Below are 18805 nucleotides of genomic sequence, written 5' to 3' on the forward strand. Positions count from 1 at the left end.
CAAGTATAATTAAAATTTTTAACATAAATTATTTTTGTAGGTATTTGTAAAGATAGCACTTTTTTAAAATACCATTAAAAAAAAATTGCTAAGAATTAAGACATGTCGTTAAGTTATAATTTATTAATATACATAGATATCATTTTCCATAAACAAAATAAGTCATAAATCCAAATAAAGATGAGATGCAAGGAATATAAGGTCTTAAATTTTCAACTTAAAATTTTCGTTTTCTATTTATTACAAAATAAAAAGTATTAAAAAATGAACTATATACTATTTGAGTTTTTTCTATTGTACAATTTTCTTTTATAATTTTATTTTTATGTACAACTAATCATTTTAGTTTGATTATAACCATAGTTGAACTCTACATTTACATCACTCATATTCCTTGCATGAAAGTTATACATTATGAATTAATTTTAATACTAGAATACATTATTATTATTATAAAAATATATTGATAAATAAACCTATGAAATCTGTAATAAAAAATTATTGTATTAAAAAAATTGAAGAAATAAACTTAACAATACATAATATGTATTAATAATATATTATATTGCCATAATTATAAATTTTATAAGCCTGCAAATAAAATTATAAAGTTTATATAATCTATTGTGGTTCACTCTGTAAAAAACTTGTAAAGCTCAGCATAATTTATTTGAATCCTATTAACCTACAGAGTGATCAGTTTATCATAACCACTCGATTATTCACAAAATAAATATAGTAACGGGGAAATTTTTTTTGATTTTTTAGTATATTTACTAATATTTTTCTTTAATTATTATTTATAAATTAAATTTTAGAATCATCCCTAAAAACTAATAAATGTGTCAACTTTATTTTTTATAATCGCAAAATACATATTTAACTAACTTATAAATTAGAAAATAATCTAATTAAGAAAATGCCAGGTCGATAACAACATTTGGAACAGTATTTCAGAGGTTATTAATAATTTAAATTTATGACTGGAGGTAAGGAGTGAGTGCTGCTATTTTTATCAATAATCATTTTCTGATGATGATTTTAAACAGTAATTTATAGCTAATAAATCAAGAAATATATGTAACTAAAAATATCCAAAATTTTATTTCCTATTACTATATTTGTTTTGCAAGTAATTCAGAGTTTATGATAAACTGATCACTCTGTATAATCATTTTCCAAATGTACTATTTATACTATACGGCCAATTTTAATGATTATTTAAATTTTTAATTAACTTTATTAATATTTTGCAGTTTAAAGAAAGAAATATTGTACCAAATAATTTCTATTGAGAGATAAAAAATCAATACTAGTTTTTATACTAATTTATCAAAAATATATTTGAAGTTTTTATTTTAACTTTTTATGCAGACATAGAATTTCTATGTTCATATTTAATTATAGTTTAGTATTAAATTGAAATTTCTTTAATTGCTAATTGCTTTCCTATTCGTACTATTTATATTTTTGTGAGAATCCAATTATTTTGCAAATTTTGTATATTACAACGAAAATATGCTTTTAACAAATAATTAATATAAGGTAGGTGCTAAGCTTATAATAGGCCTAGATAAATCTTATTTATATATATAGCTTAATAGAATCAAGGCCTTATTATCTACATCTATATTAATTCAAATTAAGGTATCCATTATTTATTAAATAAAATTATATTACTTATATAATTATATAATTATATTACTATGATTATATTATTATGAATATAATAGTATTTATAAGAAGGCAATCTAGCCAATTTCTTAGGCTGTCCCAAAATTTATCGCATAAACCAAACCTAACCTTCAAAATGTTTTAAATTATTTTTATATGAATTATACCTAGCCATAATTTTTATATCTCATTAGAAGTTTTCATTTATCATAAAAAATTTAAGTAATTTTAATTCTTACATAAAATATTTTAAAAAAAATTATTCATTTATATGGATGTAATATTAAATTAAATAGTTATTTTTGATGGTCAAATCAATAATACTATTTTCATAGCACTTACATACAGAAAAGAATATTTAGTGACAAATCTTTAATTGTTATCTTGGTTTCATAGCTTAAATAGCAAACAAATTAACAATATATTTGATAAAAGTTATAAAAGTATTTTATAAGGTAACTAATAACTTATATTAAAATAAAAATGTATTAACATTAAAAAATGTATATAATGTAATCATACTTATGCTCTATGACAAATAACAAATACATACTTATATCTTTTCTCAAATACATTCCTCAAAAAGCATTGTAACTACGTTTTACTGATTTAGATAGTGAACAAGAAAGCATAATACCAGTTATCTATAAATTAATTTACACTATACTACTATTTATTTAAATAAAATTTTTAGTAATGTGATAAACTTAAATTTAAAATAGTTTGCATTATCTTTTAAAGCCGGAATGAATAGTTTGGTTTACTCCCACTTCCTAAAATATATATTAGTATAAAATGAAAGATCGCTCAGACAAATGTTAAATTTTACTCTAAGTCCCCTTTAATATAGAGTGCTTGTAAATACTTTATATACCTAGTATAATGAGCAAAATTACATGTATTTCTATTTATTCCTTTCTCAAAAGACATAACATTCATCCGGGATATACGAATAATTCTGATTTGGGTAACATTTTTTACTCAAGTTAAGTTATTGTTTTAAACTGTTTAAAACAATAATTAATTATGATTTACAATAAAAATGTAAATTAACAGGCAATATTGGTAAATAGTTAGAATTTTCTATTGAAAGACTTTTACTCAAAATAATTTAGGTAACTTTGAATTTTACTCTTGCCCTTGATAGTCAATAATTACATTTATATTTTGTTATAAACATTTTTTTTTTTTATTAGTTATAAAATATATTAAATAGACATAATAGTAATACCTGTAAAAGAGCTATTCCCATCGCTACACACCCAAGAGTACTAGCATTTTCTTTTACAATTTTTGTTAGAGATTCATAACAAGGTTGTTTATATAAAGTATCTGAATCTTTAGTACAAGATTGTTGACCAATAGCTCCTTCAACTGGTCCACAACATGACATGGGTAATTTATTATTCAGTATTACATACCAATCATTTACATTTTCTGCTCCACAACATTGAAGCTTAAACAAAATAATTCAAGAAATTTAAATCAATTTTAAGTAATGGAAATTTTATTCTTGTAATAAAAATGTGAATAAAATTTAAGACAAGAGCTTTAAAATGGTATTAGTTGCAATTTTCGGCGGACTCAAATTAAATTTCAAAAAAATGTATTACTATTTTTTGAAGCTATGTTTTCTATATAAATGATAATGTGACATACTTTTGACCTGATCTTTTATATAATTCTAAAGTACTTAACATTAACTGAAAAATAACAAAATTAAGTAATCTTAAGTTTATATTTTCAATGTATAAATTAATAATTACGTTAATTGTGTTTTTTTAATTTCATACAAAGGAAAGTTACAGAGGCGTAATGAAGACATTTTTTATAGAGACACCTAGTCCATTTAACCAACTGGCTGACTATTATATTTAAAAAAAAGATTGTTTAGCCTACCGAGATAACTTTAGAGAATAAGTTACCCCCTTTGTCACCTTTAGTTACACTTTTGGAAAGTTGCAACAACTGGCCACCTTTTCCTCTTATAATGGATTTTAACATAGTTCAATTACTGTTGTTTGTAGTCCATCCCAAATATGAGTTATTTGATTTGTTTTATTGTAAAGTAACATGGTATCATGAAGATTGTTAGTAACAACAGAATAAGCTTTTTCTGATAAAATAAATCCAGCTAAACCTCCAGTAAGTTCCATTAGAAAACATGTCCCTAATAGAATTCCAAACTGTAAATAAACAAATAAATTATAAAAATCTATAATACATATAAATCTTAAAATAAATGACAAATTTCTATCTAAATACAAATGATTAACTTTTTTTTTAGTTAAATGAATTGATTTCCTTTAAAGTGACTCATAAAAGAGATTTAGAAGCGTGACAACCTCAAAATTTGGTTTTTGGTAGAATTTTGAGGGAGGCCAATCTATAACTGATACTATAAACAACTGTAAACTAGATTTCTTGTTAGGAGGATACATGTCAGAAAAATTTTCAACTATCTCAACTTGGGAATTTGTTTTTTTCATTGCATAATTTCGAATATAAATAATAAGATTAAAGTTGTGATCAATGAAAGGGCAATGGTCCTCTTTGGATATTCAGGATTGAGAGCATTAAGTCCACTAGTTATACCAGTGTCTTAAGACATTGAATCACATAATTGTTTATTACATATCCACTTTATCCATCAACGTAAATATAACACCTTTTTAGAACGGCTATAATTCAATATTTTTAATACTATTAATTTATCTAACAAAAAATATGTGGATTGCCATAAGTAAAGAAAGAGTTGGTGACTGTGTAAGTTGTGTAAAGAGTTATAAAGGCTATTTATTTATCTAAAGACTAGACATTTTTTTTATTTGAGATCATTATTAAATTTTTGCCCCTGGGACTCAAAACGTTTTAATTCGTGCTTGTCTATTGCATATTACTAATTTAGTTATCATAGATATTATTTTTTCTGTATTACTTACAGTATGCATCATACAATTGTTTTCTTTCAATGTACCGCAACAACCAAAAAAAGATACTGATAAAACTATAAGGCCAACAATAATCAGTAGGTAAGGTGCAGTAAAATAATTTTCATTGAGAAATAATTCATACTGAATATAAACATTTCGTATAGATAGTCCAACTGATAATAATAAAATTCCACTTAACTGAAAATAAGCATAAGTAATAAAGTTCCTTAAATCATTTTATTTTAAATGATTGTGCGAGTAGTTACAGAAATAGATTAGCAATTATAAATAAAACAAATTATTAAAAAAAAATTCTTTGAGTGATTTTATGAAAGATTTTCTTGTTAAGAGTGAAATGGCTACATACAAAAAGGGTTTTTTTTATACTAAAACAAATCAAATTTTTTTTCCTATTACTGTATATATTTTGTAAGTAAACGAGTGGTTTATGATAAATCAATCACGCTATATAATATGACTTTAATTAAAAAAACTTTTAATTCTATAATTAATCACAATTACTACTTTTGTTTTTTTAATTTTCCTATACAAAAAATATTATGATATGATGCTATCCATATAATTTATTTTATTAATGTTATGTGTATACATAAATGTATACGGGTGATTTTTTTAACACTAGCCAGTCAATATCTCTTATAATATTAAGTTGTTTGAATACGTTTTTTTTATTTTTGTTAGTTACATATGTATTTCCATTTATCTATAAAATAATTTTTAGGTCTATCCCTTATATCTTATAGAAGTGTAATCTTTATTTTATTAAATGACAACATACATATGAAACTAGCTTATTAAATAGAAAATGATCTAATTAAGAAAATGGCTAGTCATAACAACTTTTGTACTAGTACTTCAGAAGTTATTCTTAACTTTATACATAGGTGGGAGGAAGAGTACAACTATGAAATGACTAGTGACAAAATTAGCAACTCTTACTCCTCACATCCAATCATTACTTTATATTGTTATTAACTTCAGAAATACTGGTCAAAAAGTCGTTTCATCCAGTCATGTTCTTAATTAGATCATTTTCTATTTTATAAGCTAGTTAAATATGTATGTTGCCATTAAAAAAATAATTATATAAAATTTTGCTGTAATAAATAAATGGAAAAACATACTATGTAACTTACAAATATCAAAAATAAAAAAATTATCGAACACATTTTAATTAAATAATGAACACTGATGATTATGTTTTTTATACTTGGTATTTAAATGTAAATACATACATTATGAAGATAAAATTATATATGTTTATATGGACTTATTATTTTAAGAGAAATTGAGTGGCTACTCATAAAGAAATCACTCTGTATATAATACACATCATAAATATGTATGAAGCAAGTTGTATTTTTATTCATTTAAAAACAACAAGGTAGCCAATACTATTTCTAATGCTTAATAGCCCACATCGTAATTTGTAATAGTATCAAAATAATTTACATCCAAAAGATAAAAACAAAATATATTTATAGCACTGAATACCAACGTTTTTATAATGAAAATAATCATAATTAAATTAAAATTAATTAATATTAGTACTAAAATGCTAAGCAAAATATTTATAATCGTTTGTTTTACGTATAAATATTTTTGTTCAATATTCTATACAAATTACTTATAATTATTGATAACCAATTAACATGAAAATAAAAATGCATAAGAATTCTAACTAACAGCTAATTGGCCAAATTTTTGTTTACGTATGAGTGCTCTTTAAACAATTAAATTATTAACCTGTACAACTTTATATAATTTCATCCAAAACAACTTATATAATATAATTATTTACTCGGTATAATTGTGGAACAGTTGTACTAATTTTACAACGAAGGTATGATTTAAACTTATTTGTAATATATAACTATAACTAATTAGTCATTAAGTATTGTCGTGTAATACTCGATAAATATACAATGGTTTTTTAAAATAATTACGCAGGAATACCTTCTGCACTATTCATTTTTTTAGTAAATTATTTTTTTATAAATATCAATGTAGTCTTAAAATGTAATAATTAAAAAAAAAACAATGTATATCTTTTAAAACTAACTATAAAATTAGAAAAATTATGCTCCTACAGATTTTATCTAACAATTTGAATCCCTATTATTATTATAAAATTAATCGAGTATATTTCATTGTGGCTTCCCTAATTGGAGAATTTTTCAATAGAAATTCGACTTGGGGAGAAGTTTTAATTCCCTTACTACCCCCTTTTTTTTTTTCCACGACAGGCATTATTGTGGGCCGCCCTGGAACTGCCGTGTGGCATTACTTCAGGGTGGCCCTCCCTTACTACCCCTCTAACAACTAAATTAAGACAATATGGAGAAGAAATACATTTTCTTTTAAAATACCCTAATTTTTATATAATTATTTAACAAAGTCATAATTTTAAATTTCAACTTTTATTGCTAATTAACAATCACTATCTACTTCTTACTTTTATATTTCGATCTCCCCGTTATTTCTTTAACAACTTAGGTAAATAATAATTCATATGACAAAAGCTGTAACTTATTGAGGAGGATAATAATAGATATAAAAACACTTATTAATGTGGCTTATTCGTTTTTTTTATCCATGTACACATTATTCAATCGCTGCATAAAGTTTCTATTTTAGAATTATATCTAAAAATTAGGACCACAATTTATTTTATTTTAAATTTGTGCCAAAAAAAAAAACGTCATCAACATCTTTCAGGAAAGTGAGTCATGTTTTTTATCACCTGGAAATATTACCTTTTTCATAATATTGGTATTTACGATATAATTGTGTTTTAGTAATAATTTAATTAAGTTTACTTAATTATAATATAACTTAATTTAATAAATTATTTAATTATTACTAGGAGTTAAAATCAGCTTAAATCAATTAAAGCCATGCTTCAAGAACCCTTCACAATTAAATATACTCATTCATATAAACAATGAGTACGTATATATTGTTATAATAATATATTTATAAAAAAAGGGAGAAAATTAGATTAACTTCCTAAAAAACTTGATAATTTGGACATAAGGTTAAAATATGGTAACTAAAAACGGAAAATTTCTCAACTGTTCATTTCACAATTGTACCCAGAGAATAAAGCAAAACAACTTTAGTAATTGCCTAAAAAATCTATTCACAATTAAGATCAATGTCATAATCGTCCTGACATAATTTTGGTACAATTTTATAATACAAAATTATTCAATTACTACGCATGAAAAATATTAAAAACGAAAATGAATGTATTTAGTATTGTTAAGTTATACTTACAAATATTATAAGATTGAAAATAAATAACAAATACTTAATTGCTAATGAAGCCATGCCCAACATGATTAGACTTTGGCAAGTAGTATTTTTTTTAGATTTCACTTAATTACCACAACGTAATTTTTTAAAATAAAATAATATACTGTTATTATATTATTGATTTTACTTAAGTTAGGAAAAATTTAAAATCTACACGTATACACAATTATTGACGTAACTAAAATTGATACCTACTATGTTAATGGTATTTTGAATATTTATACAAGTGGCAACTACCAAATGTGTAGCATTCAAATTAAAACGTAACACTGGTACACAAAATCAATTTTAATAAAAAAAAAAATATAAAAACTTCAGCCTAATTACAAAAAAATTTACCGTAAAAATATTTTATGGTTGTTTATACTGGTGAATAGTTGTATGAAGTTTGATAGTCACTTATTTTTTGCATAAAATTTTAATTGCAAATAATTTGTTTTAAAATTTTGTTAAGATATTTTATAATTTATGCACATTTATTAGTAAAATTGTACTTTTTTGAATGAAAGTGCAACTATTAAGTATTTATGGAATCTCTATAAGAGGTTTGAATTTCATTGAATAACAAAATAATTATTTTAATTCCGCTAGTGAGAAGTTATACTAGTTAAACAAAGTACTAGTAAACAAACTGAGTTAAGAATCTTTTAGTCCTTTGAAATTTTATAGTTTTATTAGACAATGAATTAGTAAAAATCAATCGAACTATATATTAAGGTTACTAATAATTGATTTTTTAGTTTGCAACTTATTTAAAATTTATTTACGAAGTGATTTTTATGTGCCAAATTTTTCTTACTAGCCCGAATTTAAAAATTACCATCAATATTTTCTTTATGAAGATAATTGTATCATTGTAAAAATAGTATGATTGTCTATAACACAGTTTTCATATTTTAAATTCTCAACATTTACGTGATAAGGGAAATAATAGAAAAGAATTGAAACAAAAAATAATTAAGTATTTCTTTATTCATTAAATAATATTGTCTAATAGGAGTAAAAAAAGAAGAATATTTTCTTGAATTTTCAAAAACGAATATCTTCCGTTACATAAATATACATTCACAAGCCTTAAAATCTTTTGTCCTTTACATTTGAAACTATCACAATTCCTAATAATTGAAACAAATATAAATTGTACATAAATAATGTTTGTAATATTGACAAAGAAAGAGTTCATAAAAATAAAATAATAATAATAATAAATAGTAAATTTCACATTATTTCATTAAAATGTATCATTTCAATACTTATACAAAATTCAAGAATATATACATAGATAAATTATATATTATGATTATATACTGATGAATAATGTATGTATTATTAATATTAGCTAAATAATATATAAAATATAATTTTTTAAAACAAAAAATGTTATAATGTAAATAATAAATTTTAAAAAGCTAAGTATTTAAGTTAGATAAACTGAAATAAAAATTAACTATTAAATCAAAAAACTAAAAATCTATTAAAATAAATAATGTTATTGATAGGCTAAATAATTTACAAATGGCAGTATTATTAAAATAATTTAAGTTACATACAATCAGATGGTTTTTAATTTACGTTATTCTTATTTTGTCTTATTGAGACTTAATACATATTTAAAAAAAAAACAACAGTGATGATTAACCTTTTTATTTATATAACAATAGATATATCCAGATGAAATTTTGTCAACTTATGTTAAAACCGTATAATTTATTTAAAATAAAAAAATATTTTATCCATTTAATAAAAAACTTTGGCTAATTTTTTATGTAGCAAACCTAGAATTAAATATTATTTTTATTTTTATGTTAATAATTTTTTAATTAAATTATATTTAAACGAGTACAATTTTGATTGGTTGAATCTACGTTTACATGACAGACCATATTACTTTCATATAATTTTTAACCTAATTATAATCAGACAGTTTCATTTTATTTCAGTCATTTTTGTTATGCAAAACATTGCAAGTGATGATAAACATACTAAAACCTCGTATGCAGAACCAAAAAATATACAATTTTTATTTCTTGATTTTAAATTGAATATATTTTAATTATTATGAACAGTCTTTTAAAATAAAAACTTCATGCACACAAATTTATGTATACATCTAAATAATATATATAGAAATATATACTTGAATAATTTCTTATTACTTTTTTGTAGATAAAAAAAAAAATGTAATATAATACATGTCTAAATAATTTTGTAAAAATAGTCTAATTTTGGGCCTATTATTTTAAATAATAATTTAAATTCATTATAAAATATAAATATTACTAAATTTAAATAATTAAGTATATCACACTGTACAATTTAGACTAAGGATTTTAACATTCTGTACAAATCACTGTTTATACAATTTTTTTTTTTAATGTGGTAAATTTTTAAGTATATAATTACCATAATTATTAAAATGTACTAATTATGAGTTGACTGGCTATTTGTTGGTTTTTGTTTTTCACGATTGTATTGGTCTAATATCTCTGGGGGAACTAACATTCTAAGATTGGAATTTTCTGTTTCTAATAAACCAACTTTGTCCATTAATTCAGCAATTTTTTCTTTGAGTACTTCAACTTCTTCACGGACAGCATACATTAAATGACTTTTAACCAAATCCATGGCTTGTTCTATTTTATTATCAATAGCAACTGTAGTTGCTGCATTGTGTGATGCGCTATCCACATCTTCATTAATATTATCTTCTTGTTGTGGATTTATGGCTTCTACCGTTGTTACTAATGGTTTATAAGTAGACATTTGTTGCTGAGAAGGAATGTAACAATGCTGTATACTATCAACATAACTTGAATTAATAGGTACATGCTGTTGCAAAGAATATGTCATTTGCTGTTGAGACATTGGTGGTATTGGTGACTGCATATTATTTTGTGACATAGACATTTGTGATTGTTGAAGCATTGATTGTACTAATTGTGGTTGTTGTTGAACATGCATTTGGCTAGAAGTGACAGTATTTGGAGGAATTTGCATCACAGCTTGTTGAAGTTGTATAGCATTTAAACTTTGTGCTTGAGAATAGGTTGGTTGATGCATAATTGATTGATTGCTTTGTATTGGTATTTGTTGTCCCTGTGATTGCATAATTTGTTGAGCTTGCTGATACTGCTGGTTTGATTGTTGCATATGCTGAGTCTGAACAACTTGTTGGTTCTGAGATGGAGATACCATAGTTGTATTTGACTGAGTCATTCCTAATTGTTGTGGTTGAGTAATAACTTGATTTTGTTGTGGCATATTTGGATTTGACTGTAAAATTTGTTGTGACATTGATTGGCCAGATTGACTAGTCTGAGTCAATTGTATTTGTTGTTGTGATTGTTGTTGTTGAACTTGTTGATTTTGTGGATTTAAAGGTTGTCCCTGAGACATCATTTGTGAAGGGTGAGGTATTTGTTGATTATTTTGATGAATTATTTGATTTTGACTAGTAATTTGATTGATTTGTTGTTGAGAAATTTGTTGCTGATTAATTTGTTGGGATTGGGATTGTATTTGGGCCTGTTGAATTTGTTTAGAGTGTTGTTGTAATTGTGCTTGAGGTATTTGTTGAGTTTGCAAAGAAATTTGCTGCATTTGATTTGTTTGTGGCATTGATTGGGATTGATTTGTCATTTGAGAAATTTGTGTCATATGATGTGTTTGTTGAGGTAATTGTTGATGAATCTGAGAAATTTGGGGACTTTGATTTTGTTGATTTACTTGCTGAATTTGTTGAGGACCTTGTTGTTGTTGCTGTGATGAAGAAACTTGTTGAACATGTGTTTGTTGTGTTTGTGGTGACTGTTGAATATGTTGCTGAGATACTTGTTGAGGTACTGACTGAGATTGACTAGGCTGTGAAATTGATGATTGGTGAGTCAACTGTGGATTTTGTTGTACAATTTGAGGATTCATTTGATTTTGTGGAACTATTGGTTGTTGTTGACTAGTTTGTTGTTGTATCTGTTGAACAGGAGGCAGCTGTTGTTGATTTTGTTGTAATTGTACATGGTTTTGTAATGATTGAGTTTGCATAGGTATTGATTGAAACTGCTGTGGAGTAATATGTTGATTAGACATAGAAACTGATGACGGTTCAGAGGAAACATTTTGAGTCTGAACTGAAGGAGAATTATAATATTGAGGAACTTGATTAATAATTTGGTTCATAGATTGTTGTAATGGTGCACAATTTGGTAAAACAGATTGATTTTGAGGTACATATGTCTTTTGAAATTGGGCTGACATATTGTGCTGCATAATTTGTTGTTGTAAATTAACTTGTGACAAAGACGGTTGATATTGTGGTGGAATTGATTGTGAAACATTATGCTGTTCCACAGAGTTCATATGTTGGATTGGTTGTGGTTGAATAGGTTGATTTTGACTATGTAAAACACCTAATGTAGGTTGTGTCTGTTGTAATTGTGGTTGAACAATTCCAGCGTTAGCCATAACTTGCTGTAGTTGGTGTGGTTGTAAGCTGGAATGTTGCATACAATTTTGACTTATGTTATGTTGTGTAGGCAATTGTACTTGGGAAAGACTTTGTGGTTGAGTTACCTGTACAGATGAAATAATGGACTGACTTGTCAATACTGGAACTTGCATATTTGTTTGTAAAGTTTGACCAGGTGAAACACAAGCACTATGAATAGGAGTGGTTACACCAGACGATACAACTATACTATATGTAGAAGTCTGACTCTTGTAATTATCAGAGTTATTACAATTAGTAGTGTAAGTACTCACATTATTAGTACTAACTCTGTACTCTGGGCATTCATGATGACCATTGTCAACAGGATCAGGTGTTTCAATATCATTTATTTGAGGATATGTTTTGCTTTCTCCATTTACCATAGATGATTTATTATTGTTTCCTGGTTGTTGATTCATTGAATGATCCAAAAAATCCATACAAACCCAACGTCCACGTTTAAAAGGTTCTGTACTTTCAATCTTTACTACTTTGAACCGCTCGTTTCTATTTTTATTTTGTAATCCATTAACATCACAGTCACTTTTTTGCAAACTCAAATCTGTTCCATGATTATCATCATTTTTTGTAGAACCTAGGGAATGTACACTATCTAAATTGTCAACAATTGCTAAACCATACTGAGAACTGGTGGGTATAACTGGTGCTGAACTACCCATATCATTACATGTATTATAAACAACCATATTATCAGCATAGTTTTGCAAATCTACATCATGCCTGATATCTGCCCTGTTGTCATGAGAATGGGGTTCAGTATCTGGTGAGTCATCATCATTATCGTCAATATTATTTGGCTCTGTGATGCTAGTGATTTCAAATGAAGTTTTTTTGGAATTGACACAATTGTCACCAGAAAGTGGTAATGAATTAGTATTTTCCATGCACTTTTGTTTCACATCAGATTGTGTATCATTTATTTTTTGATCAATGCAGCTTTCATCCATTGTAACAAGTTAATTAACCTTTACAAGAAGCCTAATGTATGTCGCCTAAAGAAACAATATCTAATAGTAATAATATTATTTGAAAACATAAAATATGCTACATACTTATGTGATTATATACATAGAAATAAGTAGACGTCAATAAGTTGATAAAGTATTGGAAAAAATAGTAAAAACCATACGCGTACTTGTTTAACAGGTTGCGACATTAATTAAGCACTTATTTGCATATACCGAATATAAAAATCTATTCGAACGAAACTGAAAAACTGTACGACATTGAGAAACGAACGGTTCACAAGAGTTTTTCACATTTCACAGTCGAAAAGTAAACTGCATTTTTCCACGAAAACACGCCTCATCAATAAGGAATGCGCGAAAAAAACAACCTCGACCTTGTGAACATACGGAAAATATTTATCAGATATCACATTTTCATGGAAAAAAAGATTGTATGCTAAACTCATATAGTACTCTATGGCTAAAATAATTAGTCATTACTAACCTTTGTTTCTAATTTTTTTTTTACATAAAATAAAATGCATCAAGATTGGAGTAGTAATTTAATTTACACATCTGACTATTTATACTTTAAAATATTATTGTTAAACTGAAGTGTTGTTTTGTGTATGACATACTTGATGTAATAATAATAACATAAAAATTCAAGTTTTTCTTACAAATGTAAGAAACATTGGAATTGTAAAACTGAGTCATTTGGTAATTGAATTAATAAGAAAATTGTGTTTTTTTAATTTTTTAATACAAATTTTTAAATTAATATTCCGAAGCCTGGACTGCCTTAACTTAAGTTTACATATAAGTATGTTACTATTATTTGAGGGGCTTACGATTTTAGTTTATAGAGCGAGATTACAAAAGCTTATACTTGGGCCCTTCAGTATAATTGTTTGCAATTTTACATGGGGGTATAAGAACAAACTACAAGGGATAAAACAAAAAATACTATAAAATTACTCCCAAAAGAATAGTAACTTTATTTTCATCACAAATTCACAACTTAATAAATTATAGTAAAATAAATGCAGAAAATTTATTTGTAAAATCAGGTAGTATCTTCACATTGTACTATCTTAAGGCATCGTCTTACAAATTCTTCAAACAATGGTACTGCCATGGCTTTTTCTAACTCATCATTTGGAGAAGAACTGTTATCAATCTTAGCTAAAATTTCTTGGAGAAATGAATTAGACACTAATTTTTTTAACTGTTTATCATAACCTAAAATAAAATTAGCTATCAAAAAATAATATAACAATAGGTTTTACAATTACAGATTAGGTTTTTGTGATCTAGAGAAGTAATTTTTTATCTACTTCACATTGTCATTAAGATTATTTTTTTATTTAACTTATTCTGTAAATTATATAACTATTAAAAATACAAAAGAACATTTAGTGTGGCAAAAAAAAATTGTTTTTGGAAAAAATGGAAAACAAAATAAACTTCTTTGAAATCACTGAAATATTAGTCCAAATGATGATATCAACCAGTCATTTTTAATTATATAAAAACTCATTAATAATTGCCTAATATTTTACTTAAAAAAATTACTTTGTATATTAAAATGCTTATAACTAAATAAGCATTAGTTATAATTAATTATAAAATTGTTATTGATATTACTAAAAATATTTAATAGAAAAGTGCTAAAAACTGGCTATTTTAAAATAAAAATTATATATAGAGTGGTCCACAATGTTTTGTCAAATTCAATAATTTTTGATCTAATTAACATTTTATGTGAATTTTTTTTTTTATAAGTAATTTTTATTCCTAAAAACTAATAAAAAGAAAAGAAAACGAAATCTTTTTACGCTAAAAATTGTTTATAGATGTGTAAATTTTCATGGAATAAAACAAAGTTTTCTTCTGTCCTTTTCTCAATATTTCACTGTTTGATAATATAAAAAAAAAAAAATACAAAAATTAAATTTTCACAAATTTTAAAATGCTGTAGAAAATTTACTACAGAGCATTATTAAAATATTTTTTTTTAATCAAATTTTTCCTTAAAATCTACTCTACAAAATGGCCTTATTACAAATTTTTTTTTACATTTAACAAATTAAAATTTTTTTTTAATAAATTCAAAAACTATTATATTTTATGATACTTTTATAGTTTCTAGGTGTAAAAATTATTAATTAAAAAAAAAAAATCAACGTAAATATTGATTGAATCAAAAGTTATTGAATTTGTCAAAACATTTACAATTCCCTGTATATGATATTAACGCAATCTTAGAATGTGTAAATTTATAAAATAAAATATTACAGTGGAATCTAAATTTTATCAAAAGTTATAAGATTTGTCCATTAGATCTATAGCACTCTGTACATAAACATATAAATAAAAAATATTAACTTTACATTGTACATACAAAGTAAATTTAACTTCTCTATAGGTATAGTGTCTTCAGTAGGATATAATTGTTCAATATTTAAATCTTCATTAGAATTAGTAGATTGAGAATTTATTGTACAGTCTTTTGATGAATGATTATGATAACATGCAACTGAACAACTGAAAATGATAACCTTTTAATCTTAAAACTTATAAAATTATTATATTTTTATTCTTACTATTTTATAGAACATTTTGGACATTTATATTTTGACTCATTTTTAGAACAAATATAGCACTTCATTTTTAACAATTGAAATTTTAAGTACTATTTTGAAGAATATCTAGAAATATTTGAAATATTCTTTAATTAAATACCATATTTAATTATTTTAAAAAATACTCAACAAGGAATAATAGGCTTAAACAATAAAAATGTAAGCTTTTGTTGTTAAATTTTTTTCAGCTTAAGATCAGTATTAGATTTACGGGAAGGGCATTGTACCATGACCAAGATTTTTTGTTTTTAGTAACCTCATAGTTTTAGTGTTTGAAAAATTATTTTATATTCAAATTTTATTTTCATAAGAAAAGTATAAGAATATGTCAAAATCATAAAGGATACCTATATATTCATTTTTTTAAATAATAATTGAAACTGTTTTAAATAGAGAAGGTTTATGATTAGGGTGAAAAATTGTGGTAAATGTAAAAAATGAGGTAATTGTAAATTTATTTTTTTTCTTAGAAAATTTTGCAGATCTTATTTTAAATTAAAAAGTTCTGGTTCTTATTGTATTATTATCATATTAAATGTTCGAAATAAAAACTTATGTACTTATTAAAAAAATGCATTACATCACATCATTATTATAATTTTTTTTTAAAGAAACCAAGTTTATATTTATGCGACAAATAATAATCAAAATACCAAATTAATATTGAAGTGGAGGAATTAGTACTCAAATAATACTTACAAATTACATCAAATAGTTTTTTATCGAATCCAATTATTGTACAACTTCTAAGCATACTTATTTATGACAAATTAAAAATCTTTTTATAATACACATTATTTACAGAAAATATTCATTATAAATGATTAAGATTTAAAGAAAATTAATCACCACTTTAGGACATGTGATTGTTTAGCATTTTATCATATTTTAGACGACTACTATCACGTCAGTGTTACCATTACACAGTGGTCTCAAACTTATATTTAGCAAACCAAAAAACTAATTTTTATTGACTAAATGGGTAATTAAATGACAACATTTTATTTTCGTTTGTAATATTTCTAGTAATTTATTTTGTATGCAGTGGTATTTTCGCAAAAAAAACTGTTTTCTTAGAGTGCATGCTGATTTTTAGCTTCAATGCGAAGCGAGAAGGTATTGGTTTTATTAAGATGTGTTTATTTTTTTTATTATTTTTTTTTTTTGTGTCTGTTACCACTTTTTCTCAGCTCTCACCGAACGGACTTCTTTCAACGATACGTCAAAAGATCACAAATCGTATCTAGTCGAAGACATTACCCTCAAAAATTGAAAAAATTTCCCTCGTTCCCCGTAAGTGGGGGAAACCTCTAAAAAAATTACAAATTTAAAAATCGCTAATTTTCGAAATTTTTTCAATTTTTTTTTTATAGATGCTTGATGTCTTTATCTATCATTTGGTATATATTTTTTTGTAAATCTAACACTTAACCTGCCCACAGGGGGGGATTTAAAATGACAACTTTTTTACAAAAAATTAACTTTTTCAACTTAACTTTTGAAAATGTGTCCTGAAGGTCTGACACTTCTATATATATCTTAAATTAAAAGTAATGTAATATACTTTAATTTGAAAAAAAAAAATTTGACCTCTGGACTTGTCTTCGTGGTGAAAATGGCTAACGAATGCTATTTTTGTGTAAAATTTCTTGATTTTATATTTTACATTTTTTACTTTAAAAGGCTAAAACTTTTTGTAAAATATATGGATCAATACAATTTTTTTATGAGAAATAATATTTTTTAATAATTTCTTTTTTATTCGACATACTTTATCTTAATCAGGATATTAATAAGGAACTAGCAGATCATGTAGCTTTTAGAATAATACACCAATTTTTTTAAATTAAACACTATCTAAAGATTTGCATCGAAACGTTTTTTTTTTATAATCACTGTCAGATATCATTATACTTGATCCATCTATACCACGTCACCACTGTGCCGCAACCCCCCTGTGCTGGATTTTTTTTAATATAAATAGTACTCCCATACGTATTTTTTGAATTTGTTTCGAAAAAGTTACTTAAGAAAGTTCTGTTAAAATGGTCATATCGGATTTCTTTACATACCAATGCTATATAAAATTCTAAATAAGCCACTTAATGGCAGTGTAAACTTTCAATATAAAGTAACGAGTAATTTTTCAAAATATCCTTAAACAACTAATTGAAAATAAAATATAAATAGTTTTGTTTCTGTAATTTGTAATTCGAGTTAAGTTATTATTATTTAATTATCCATGAACTACTTATAACTTTAAAAGTAGGCCCTGAAAAACAGTACCTTAAAAACAATAAAAAAATCGATATAAAAATAACTATTCTGGTGTTGGCTAACATTTTACATAAGAAATTAGTGTATAATATAACAAACAAAAATTATTTGAGATTTACAGTTATGCCCGTTTCATTCGTACAAGCTTAAAATTATTAAATTTGATGTAAATGAAATCGCAAAGAGAAAACTTTTTGCAATTACTGAAAACAATATTTAACTTTATTTATCACACTAATGAGATGTTTATATGGAAATATAAAAAACTTTATTGAACATTATTTGTTGGGAAGATTATATAGTTATAGTTCGTAAATATTAAAATTGCTTAGGAGCAATGGGACATTACCACACATAATCACTATAGTAGCTCTCATAAACTAATTTTTCTATGAGAGTAGATTTTGGTTAGGTTTATTTAGCTAAAAATTAATTTCTACTACCAAAAAGTATTTTTATAAATCAATTTTTTTTAATTTTGAA

At 24.6% G+C, this 18805-nt stretch overlaps 3 protein-coding genes across 4 annotated transcripts; all 3 read right to left on the bottom strand.

Annotated features, from left to right (window-relative positions):
- Window positions 1-95: 95 nt before the first annotated feature.
- Window positions 96-8108, bottom strand: LOC126898893 (CD63 antigen-like). 2 transcript variants are annotated; one of them, XM_050673287.1, is made up of 6 exons: window positions 7908-8105; window positions 4617-4805; window positions 3690-3860; window positions 2906-3130; window positions 2228-2318; window positions 96-485 (listed from the first exon to the last, which is right to left on the bottom strand). In XM_050673287.1, exons 1-5 carry the CDS (start codon window positions 7968-7970, stop codon window positions 2253-2255), a joined length of 714 nt encoding a protein of 237 aa, XP_050529244.1. In that variant the 5' UTR covers window positions 7971-8105; the 3' UTR covers window positions 96-485; window positions 2228-2252. The 2 variants fall into 2 exon arrangements, with proteins under 2 accessions (XP_050529244.1, XP_050529245.1); XM_050673288.1 differs by lacking the exon at window positions 96-485 and having other exon boundaries at window positions 2228-2447; window positions 7908-8108.
- Window positions 8109-8887: 779 nt separating this feature from the next.
- On the bottom strand, window positions 8888-13787 carry LOC126898704 (transcription factor SPT20 homolog). Its single transcript, XM_050673002.1, has 2 exons — window positions 13506-13787; window positions 8888-13445 (listed from the first exon to the last, which is right to left on the bottom strand). The coding sequence occupies exon 2, from the start codon at window positions 13398-13400 to the stop codon at window positions 10368-10370; it is 3033 nt and encodes a 1010-aa protein (XP_050528959.1). The 5' UTR covers window positions 13401-13445; window positions 13506-13787; the 3' UTR covers window positions 8888-10367.
- A 587-nt stretch (window positions 13788-14374) lies between these two features.
- LOC126898927 (zinc finger HIT domain-containing protein 3) lies at window positions 14375-16905 on the bottom strand. Its single transcript, XM_050673335.1, has 4 exons — window positions 16745-16905; window positions 16007-16111; window positions 15805-15947; window positions 14375-14642 (listed from the first exon to the last, which is right to left on the bottom strand). Exons 2-4 carry the CDS (start codon window positions 16069-16071, stop codon window positions 14467-14469), a joined length of 384 nt encoding a protein of 127 aa, XP_050529292.1. The 5' UTR covers window positions 16072-16111; window positions 16745-16905; the 3' UTR covers window positions 14375-14466.
- Window positions 16906-18805: the final 1900 nt, after the last annotated feature.

This window comes from Daktulosphaira vitifoliae, unplaced genomic scaffold (genome assembly GCF_025091365.1).
Source record: "Daktulosphaira vitifoliae isolate Bord-2020 unplaced genomic scaffold, ASM2509136v1 Scaffold_1, whole genome shotgun sequence".
Taxonomy (NCBI): domain Eukaryota; kingdom Metazoa; phylum Arthropoda; class Insecta; order Hemiptera; family Phylloxeridae; genus Daktulosphaira; species Daktulosphaira vitifoliae.